Source organism: Rutilus rutilus, assembly GCF_951802725.1.
Source record: "Rutilus rutilus genome assembly, chromosome: 18".
NCBI lineage: Eukaryota > Metazoa > Chordata > Actinopteri > Cypriniformes > Leuciscidae > Rutilus > Rutilus rutilus.
The window spans coordinates 36,665,901-36,675,900 of record NC_140231.1 but is presented as its reverse complement, the minus strand read 5'-3'; the positions used below and the strand labels follow the sequence as shown (position 1 = coordinate 36,675,900).

General features: G+C 44.4%; 1 protein-coding gene across 4 annotated transcripts in view; it reads right to left on the bottom strand.

The window, feature by feature from the left end:
• Positions 1-351: 351 nt before the first annotated feature.
• LOC311277385 (ral guanine nucleotide dissociation stimulator) overlaps positions 352-10,000 on the bottom strand; it is a 38,899-nt gene continuing 29,250 nt past the window's right edge. For 2 of the 4 annotated variants that reach the window (XM_084387668.1, XM_084387666.1), the window contains exons 13-17: positions 9,143-9,371; positions 5,705-5,779; positions 4,210-4,458; positions 2,129-2,243; positions 352-1,939 (exon numbers count right to left, since the gene is read on the bottom strand). In XM_084387668.1, the coding sequence (XP_084243794.1) occupies positions 1,764-1,939; positions 2,129-2,243; positions 4,210-4,458; positions 5,705-5,779; positions 9,143-9,371 (844 nt within the window). In that variant the 3' untranslated portion in view covers positions 352-1,763. The remainder of the gene's footprint in view (positions 1,940-2,128; positions 2,244-4,209; positions 4,459-5,704; positions 5,780-9,142; positions 9,372-10,000) is intronic. The other 2 variants (XM_084387669.1, XM_084387667.1) reach the window with 1 other exon arrangement.

The following is a 10,000-nucleotide window of genomic DNA, read 5'->3' as shown; positions in this document are numbered from 1 at the left end:
ATATATTCCATGTGTTCTGATTTTATAAGATAGGTGAAGCTCAGAAATGTCATTCTCCATTCTTCTTATTCAAGTGCGTCATGTTCGATTACACGTCAATGCTATTTTTTTATTCTTAATGCAGAACATGGGATTTCAGCACTTTATTGGAAGGGAAATTATTGAATAATTTCTTAAGTGTGGCTTCAGAAGACGTGGAACACGAGACCTAATTTCATGGTGAACGGTGATCATTTCTGTAACTTCAGAGCTGAAGGCATCACAATAGCGCCACCTGCTGACCACATTACTGTAGTCTTTCTGCATTCATTTTCTCTCATCAAACTATATAAACAACAGCAAGCTGAGCAAAACAAAGCAAGACTATGATTGAATCGCACTGCATGTGTTTATTAGTCGTTTTCTCCAATATTAGAAACAGTGCATCATAAAGAAAAAACAATATCAAATTTAAACCATGAAAAAAAGACGACGAACAGAAGCTGAAAGAAACACAATCCCTTATTTGCAGTGGTATAAACTTCGCAATAGATATATTCATATTTACATATTAATTTATAATTACATGGGAGAAGAAACTAAATGTACAATGCTACAAAAAGTATTTACAAATCAATAAATAGACATACGCACGCACACAAACCAAATGAAAGGCGAAAGTACAAAGGACAATTCATATTGTACAAAAATTACAAAAAAGAACATACAAAACCAGAGTGTGCGAGTCTTTCTTTTGTGTTTTTCTTAAATAGAAAGAAATGGCACCAGATATGTGTGTTTTTCCGATCGGATCTGAGAGATCTTGGCAAACGTTTGGTTTTCCTGAACAGGCAGTGCTGATCTCACTGGACTTTAAAGGCGCAGAGATCTTTGGCCCTTTTGGTTTTGTCGTCATGAAACACAAGACATGAACACACATACAAAGACATTAAAACATATCAAGCACATGCACGCACACACACACACACACACACACACTCGTACAGTCACGTATAAAGGATTCTAGGAATATGGCAGGTCCGTGTCTCCCAGCTGTGTGTATCCAGTCAAGAACCATCACTGAACTACAGGTAAAACAAAACATACTCTCATTACAGTCCATGTTAATGTGTCTTTATGTGTGCAGATTCACATTTCACGTTGTTTCTCTCTTTTCTCAGTGCAGTTCATCACGACCGCAGCCAACGTCTCTGAACGCCTCGAATCCTCACCTTTACTTCAGACGCCACGGTCGAATATGAGTGTGGGGACAGAAACCGCATCACACTGCAGAAGCACCGAGACTAGGACAGAATCTCTCGGTGAGATACGGAGGCGTCGCTGAGATGGAGACGTTCACTGTTGAAGACTTCTGAATTCTGTTCATCTTGTTCATTGATAAACAAATACCTTTTCCTTTTTTTATCTTATTTTTTTTTAACAACAAAACCACTTCCGGCTCTGAATGAGTGAACGAACGCGAGAAATCAAAGCATGAGACATTTCATCGGCCTGAGCGTAACGAGGAGAAACATTCTGATGATGCGTGCGTGTCATGTGATCAGCCGGATGACCACAGCGTCATGTGACGGAGAACAGTGGCATTCTGGGAGCGTAGTTCACGACTCGCTGCTTTGATGCTCCGGTCCGGATCAGCTGACATCACAGAGTAACGCTGGGAGATTGGGGAATGACTGTAAACACAGATTTGCGTGAGGTTGTCCTGGTTCCTGCCAAACCTCAACATTCAGCCCCTCGGGATTCAGCAACACGAACTCGGAGATTCAGAAGATTCCCTTGGCGATCTTCAGCCCTTTCTGCTTCATGCGAGGAAGAGTAGAGCTGGCCACGTGTTTGCTTCGGCTTCCTCGCGGGAAACCTCTCTTCTTCAGGACAAAGTCATAGTTGGCCGTCGAGTTCATGGCGTAAAAAACGTTGGCGTTGTCGGGAATCTTCAGCTCTGAAACAGAAGAACAGTATAATCACTGAAAGATGATGACACAAAAATCAAAGCAGGTACTGTTTATAGCAGCTGTTTTATTCTGTATTCATAGTTTAATGATGACACTACACACACACACACTCACACACACACACACTCACACACTCACTCACACACTGTATTCATAGGTGTTTTCTGATGACTGACCCTTCTCCTCGCTGATTTTCTGCACCAGCTCGTAATCCTCGGCTCGCTCGCGGTCCAGGTTGTGTTTGACCATGGCTTTCCTCACTACAGCAGGAGTCTTATCCTGACTGGTGACCTGGAACAAACACACACACGCACAATCACACACACATCCTGAGAGCACATGGAACACAAGTTCACTTTCAGCAAGGATAAATTGACTGTCTCGGAGTGAAATGATCAAAAGTCAGCCATTTTAAGAGCCAGTGGCTCCAAAATAACGTTTGCGAACCCTTGAGACTTTCCTGAAAATCTGCATAAATTGGACCTGCATTGCAATCAGACCTTATGAATTCAGACCTGATTCAATGAAACTCTAATAATCCTCTTTAAATCAGCTGATAGAGGTTCATAAACTTTGTCCAATAGATATTTACTCCTGGGTCAATGAATGAATGAAACGACACACAGATCTGTGCAGTATTTGTGTATAGTGATATGACTAAACCAAACTGTATTCAGACACCGTCAACATTTCTCACATTATCAGTTTATTTGCTATAGTTTAGAAAATGGTAATAAATTATGACAAGAACTTATTCTTGTTTAGAGTTATAGTTATCAAATCAGTTGATATTTGACTGGTTTTGTCCATCCTTCTGTTAGACTGTCTCACAAATGAATTATGTTGAATATCTGTTAGCTGTTAAATTTAAGAACAAAATTAGATAATAGCAGTTTAGCTCAACAAATTGCACCCACTAGTAAAAAATCTGGTGTCTGAATAATTTTTGGTTTGACTGTATCATCAGGCCAAAAAAACAACAACTAATGAGTTCAAACTTGTAAGCATCACTGTATATCATGGTAATTAATGTAATTCATGTTTATTTTATATGATAAACAGTTTTGGTACTGTTGAGACTTTATGTCCGATGCTCCCCCAGTCTCACCAGTATTCTCACCGGTATGCTCCCCCAGTCTCACCAGTATGCTCCTCCAGTCTCACCAGTATGCTCCTCCAGTTTCACCGGTATGCTCCTCCAGTTTCACCGGTATGCTCCTCCAGTCTCACCAGTAAGCTCCCCCAGTCTCCCCAGTATTCTCACCAGTATGCTCCCCCAGTCTAACCGGTATGCTCCTCCAGTCTCACCAGTATGCTCCTCCAGTTTCACCGGAATGCTCCCCCAGTCTCCCCAGTATGCTCCCCCAGTCTCACCAGTATTCTCACCAGTATGCTCCCCAGTCTCACCAGTATTCTCACCAGTATGCTCCCCCAGTCTCACCGGTATGCTCCTCCAGTTTCACCAGTATGCTCCTCCAGTTTCACCGGTATGCTCCTCCAGTTTCACCGGTATGCTCCTCCAGTCTCACCAGTAAGCTCCCCCAGTCTCCCCAGTATTCTCACCAGTATGCTCCCCCAGTCTCACCGGTATGCTCCTCCAGTCTCACCAGTATGCTCCTCCAGTTTCACCGGAATGCTCCCCCAGTCTCCCCAGTATGCTCCCCCAGTCTCACCAGTATTCTCACCAGTATGCTCCCCAGTCTCACCAGTATTCTCACCAGTATGCTCCCCCAGTCTCACCGGTATGCTCCTCCAGTTTCACCAGTATGCTTATGCTCCCCCAGTCTCACCAGTATTCTCCCCAGTATGCTCCCCCAGTCTCACCGGTATGCTCCTCCAGTTTCACCAGTATGCTCCTCCAGTCTCACCAGTATGCTCCTCCAGTCTCACCAGTATGCTCCCCTCAGTCTCACCAGTATGCTCCTCCAGTCTCACCAGTATGCTCCTCCAGTCTCACCAGTATGCTCCCCTCAGTCTCACTAGTATGCTCCTCCAGTTTCACCAGTATGCTCCCCCAGTCTCCCAGTATGCTCCCCCAGTCTCACCAGTATTCTCAACAGTATGCTCCCGCAGTCTCACCAGTATTGTAACCAGTATGCTCCTGCAATCTCACCAGTATTCTAACCAGTATGCTCCCACAGTCTCACCAGTATGCTCTCCCAGTCTCACCAGCATGCTCCCCCAGTCTCACCAATTTGCTCCCCCAGTCTCACCAGTATGCTCCCCCAGTCTCCCCAGTATGCTCCCCCAGTCTCACCAGTATGCTCTTGTACAGGTTTCCGTTGTCCACATCCATGCTGACCCTGATGATGCAGCAGTCGTCCACCTGCTGGTTGTAGAGCGGCAGAGAGAGAGACGAGTAGCTGGACACGCCCGACACCGAGCGCTTGTGTGAGCGGGCGAGCGAGACCGACACCGAAGACGAGGAGGCACTGCTGGAGCCAGAACCAGAACCAGAACCCAGACCCGACGCATCCAGAGACGACAGAGAAGAGGACTCCCAGAACTGCAGGAGAGAGAGAGAGAGAGAGAGAGAGAGAGAGAGAGAGAGAGAGAGATTGAAGACGTTTGAGCTTCTGATTTAATTAGTGACAGAGGAATGATGATTCCAGACCAGATACAATCCACAGTCTCAGTGAGTGACCATCATGTGGTGACCACAAACACACACACACACACACACACTTACACACAAAAAGACACGCACATCAGAAACGCTGACACAACGAACGGCAGTGGTGATGAGCTCGGCCAGAATGGATGAGAGAGATGACTGGACGGGCGAGAGACGGAGTGAGAGAGAGAGTGAGTGAGTGAGAGAGATAAGAGATAGTGAGATAAGAGAGAGTGAGAGAGTGAGATGAGAGTGAGATAAGAGAGAGTGTGTGATAGAGAGAGTGAGATAAGAGAGTGTGTGATAGAGAGTGAGATGAGAGTGTGAGATGAGAGTGATAGAGAGTGAGAGTGATAGAGATATGAGAGCAAGTGAGATGAGAGAGTGATGAGAGTGATAGAGAGTGAGATATGAGAGATAGAGTGTGAGAGAGAGAGTGATAGAGTGAGATATGAGAGTGAGATGAGAGAGGGATAGAGTGATAATAGTGAGATGAGAGTGTGAGAGTGATAGAGAGTGAGATATAAGAGAGAGTGAGAGTGTGTGATAGAGAGAGAGTGATAGAGTGAGAGAGAGAGTGTGTGTGATAGAGAGTGAGATAAGAGAGTGAGATGAGAGAGGGATAGAGTGATAAGAGTGAGATGAGAGTGTGAGAGTGATAGAGAGAGTGAGATATAAGAGAGAGAGTGAGAGTGTGTGATAGAGAGAGAGTGAGAGAGAGAGTGTGTGATAGAGAGTGAGATAAGAGAGAGAGAGAGTGAGATGAGAGAGGGATAGAGTGATAAGAGTGAGATGAGAGTGTGAGAGTGAGATATAAGAGAGAGAGTGTGATAGAGAGAGTGAGATAAGAGAGATATGAGAGAGAGTGATAGAGTGAGAGAGAGTGTGATAGAGAGTGAGATAAGAGAGAGAGAGAGTGAGATGAGAGAGGGATAGAGTGAGATGAGAGAGGGATAGAGTGATAAGAGTGAGATGAGAGTGTGAGAGTGAGATATAAGAGAGAGAGTGTGTGATAGAGAGAGTGAGATAAGAGAGATATGAGAGAGAGAGAGTGAGAGAGAGAGTGTGTGATAGAGAGTGAGATAAGAGAGAGAGAGAGTGAGATGAGATGAGAGATAGAGAGAGTGAGAGAGAGTACCGTGGGTATCAGGTCTCCTGTAGGGCCGCACTTCCCTACGGTAGAATTGGAATGTTTAGCGAAGGGCGTTGAGGTCTATAGGAAGAAGTAAAGCTACAGTCACTGACAGTGAGAGAGCACACACACACACACCTGTGTCTATGTGGTGTTTTTAATACGCTTTAACTCAAACCATGTGTAAATTCATAAATCGACAGTATTTTCTCCTTAAAACTGCAGTGAACCAAAGACAGTCTCAAAAACACGCTTTGAAATCGCTGGTGTTTCTGACGTCACAAACTACCTTGTAACCAATCAGATCAACGTGTGATCGTCAACCAGTGGATCTCTGAGCTGAGTGAGTGAGTGGAGGTGGGGCTCATTTGCATATTCATAGAACCACGCATAGTAAATGAGGCAAGGGTGTCGAGTTACATTCAAGATACGTAGGATATCCACGGTGAAGGAAAAAACATTTAATTATGTCCTTTTGGTGATCAAAGATGAGTTTTAAGGGATAAAAGGACTGATTGTTTTGGTGTGGATCCGAACACACTTGTCATGTATATATTTATGTGACCTGTGCTGGCAAAATGAGTCGCAATGACAAATCTTCAAACATGGGTTATTGTTATTTTCCAATCGAGTGTGTTTTCTGAAGGTTCCAAAACAAAATCACCGATAGCAACCATACCTTAAAATCCCTGGTAATAACACCAAATTTGCTACACATCACAATAGGGGTTATGCGCAACCGGGTTCTACAAAACGGGCTTAACTACTTCCGGCCATCAGCTACTGAGGTAAACACAGCTTAGTACTGGCGACCTTCTATAGCCGGTGTTTACGGGAGCTGCCCCTAATTTCAATTTCCGATGGACACCGTATTGTCAAACGGACGTCCAGAGCCCCGAGTACTCCGTTAGACAAGGGATTTAAGTTTTACGCCTCCTCATTTATTCATAATTATAAATGCAGGCTATGTAGTATATGTAGCTTTTGCTAATGGCACCTGATATAGCTTTAGGTAACTATCAGTAACAGTTAGTTAGTTTAGACTTGTATGTTATCAGTAGTTTAGCCTTTTATTTTTGCTCACAGACGATTAAAACAATCAAATGAAGACTGCATTTTAGCGATGGGGTTATAGTACCAACAGTATAATTACTACGATGTCCTGTGTGTTTATGCTGGTCAAACCTTCAATTATGTATTATTGACCCGCTTCGCCCCTTCCCGTTCCTGTCCGAGGTCTCGGTGTGGCCGGGTGTGCTCGGTCCCTCTCCCCCTAAGGGGGGCCGGGTCCCCGGTCTCGCCGGCGCCGAGGCGGGCTCTCCGGGGACCAGGGGAATCCGACTGTTTAATTAAAACAAAGCATTGCGAAGGCCTGCGGCGAGTGTTGACGCGATGTGATTTCTGCCCAGTGCTCTGAATGTCAAAGTGAAGAAATTCAATGAAGCACGGGTAAACGGCAGGAGTAACATTAACTATGACTCTTAATTTTCCCCGACACAGAGCAAATCAGCACACAAAAACTGCTGTTCGGATGTTCCCTTTTCTGATATTTCAACATTCGTGACATTTTAATTAAAACAAATACACTGAAGTTTGATCAGAAATAAGAATTTTATTATAATAAACGAAAATTAACAGTTACCTCAGAGATCACCTACCGCTGCAGATGTGTACGGGAAATGCTTAGATCTGTTTTCCGGTTCGAACGCTGGGTGCTCCGCATAACCCCTATTGTTTGATTAACATTAATGAAACAGTCACCCTATATATTCAGACCTACTTTTCCAGACGGATCTAATATAACGTAACACATAAGATGATATTCCCCAACAGTTCACCAAACGTTCACTTCAGATAACAGATGATGTTTGTGACTCGCCAAGACAGATATATTCAAATACTGTAATTCTGTGTGTGTGTGTGTGTGTGTGTGTATCAGGATCGAGCGCTGTCTGAGAGTGTGTGTGTCTGTGTGTGTGCACTTCGGATGTGTCCGTCAGCGTGAGTAAGATCGTTTTTCACGGCCAAACAAAAGCTACTCCTCTCAGCGCTAGACGAGGACAGAGGGTCTGTTTACACGACACCGTTTTCAACTAAAAACGTAAAACGTCTGCATTTTGGCTGATCGCTTACTCAGAAACTGTGTTTGGGTGCCTGAAAACAAACTTTTGAAAACGGGTTTCAAAGTGCAAGTTTCTGAAAGCAGTCTCAGTGTAAACAGCAAAAACGCGAATCTCTGGAGACGAAGACGTCATGCACATGCGTATTATGTGTTCAGTCTACAGTGTTTATCGCCATCTACTGGCCTGGCAGCAGAATACAGGGTTTTTAGTCGTTTTCGTGGATCCGTGTGAATGGGGATCGTTTTGTCAATGGTGTCGTCTGCAAGCGGAAAACTTGAAGGAAAAACTCATTTGAACTCATTTTTGTGAAAACCTCAAAATCGACCAAAATTGACATTTTTCACTTGTTTTGCCTGTATCTGGAAATTAGCCTGTTGGCATTCAGACTCCTTTAGCTGCAACACGGGTCACATGTGCCCGACGAACGGAACTCTGGGAGAAAATGTGCAGGTTCTGGAACAATCCCACCAAAGCAACCAGAGGTGAAACGGCCATCGGTCTCAGTGACCTGTGAACCCCGGCCATCCTCAGGCCACAGTAGCCCGTTTAAAGCCCTGGGTTAGGCTGATGCATGATGGGACGCGTGACAGGTGTTCTGCTGCTGTCTGGGACACTACACTGCAGAAGATCTGCAGAAGTGGAAGACTGAAGGAAACCCCCGTCCTCTGGAGACGCTGCCGGATAGACATGACGATTAGCGGTGCAACGGATCAGGTGATCGTGATGCGTACGGATCAGCTCCCCACGGTTCGACGTGGATGTGATTCGCGGATTAACTGCAACATTTAACCATCATAGAGTGAAAGTTTGTCATTTGGCCGTGTTTTGTCTTGTCAATTTACACATTTAAACGGGGAAGAAGAGGCGAAAATCAGGACTCGCGCATTATCTGTGCGTCTTAAAGGGACAGCAGCCTAATATTCCTGCTGTGCTCTGTCATTAATACAGCTTTAACAAAGATGAAACTATATTTAAGTTCTACAGTGAACAAATAGTGTTATTTTACATTTAGACTTTATTAATTATTAATTTATGTATCTGAATATTACTGTTAGACTTTGTAACTTTGTTATTTAGTATTAATCTCTGCTTGTAATTTGTGTATTTCAAGTGAGCTTTAAGTAATAAATGAAAAGCAAAGTCCCCCCCCCCCAAATATATATATATATTTTTTGCTGATCTGAAAAATGATCCGATCTGTTGTCACTCAAAAAAACGTAAAGGATCGTAACCATGAATTTTGTGATCCGTTGCACCTCTAATGCTGGTCACTGAGCATCATCAGATCTCTAGCACACACACACTCATCAGATCTCCTCACCTTCCGCTCCGGAGCGTCGGGAGACTCCGAGATGAAGCTGATGTTGAGCTCCTCCACATCAGAACTGCTGGATCCCGCAGACGTCACGCTGAGAGAGTCTCCACCGTCACACACAGACCCGCTCACACACACCGGGAAGCGCAGCTGGTCGAAGGACTTGGAGTGTGAGCTGCCAGAACTGCTGCCACCGGCTTCGCCCGATCCCAATCCCGATCCCGCCGGCTGACGACTTCAGGGAGAGAGAGGATAAACATGAGGAACACGGCTTCAGGATGGAAGGGAAACTTCCCATAAGTCTCATTTCTGAGTGAGCTTGTTGCAATGCATTCTGGGATTGATACATGGAGTGTTACCTTATATTATGGGCTAACCCTGGCTTGTAATCAGGCCTAATGGTGCGTTCACATCGGACGCGAATAGCGCGTCAGGCGTGAGTGATTTCAATGTTAAGTCAATGCAAAGACGCGTTACGCGCGTAAAAAATTCCTGCGAAGCGGTAGTCTGGCGCGTTAAGCGCGAATGATTTTATGTAGTGCTTTTTGTGCATTCACGCGTTTGACGCGAATTCGCGTCTGCCGCCCGAGTTGAAAAATCTGAACTTCTGTGTCAATTCGCGCCGCGTTAACCAATCAAGAGCCTGCTTGCTGCTGCTGTCACGTGGTGAAGTAAAAACAAAGTAAATCTTTTAGCAAAAACTTGATTTCAACATACGAGACATATTCATTTTGTATTGAATGATATTTATTCCATATCTAAATCCAGATTATATGAAACATTATTATTCTAATGTAAAGACAACCAATATATTTTAGTGTATAAGAACATAGCTCGTGTCTGGACAGTGTTGTGTGAGAAAGA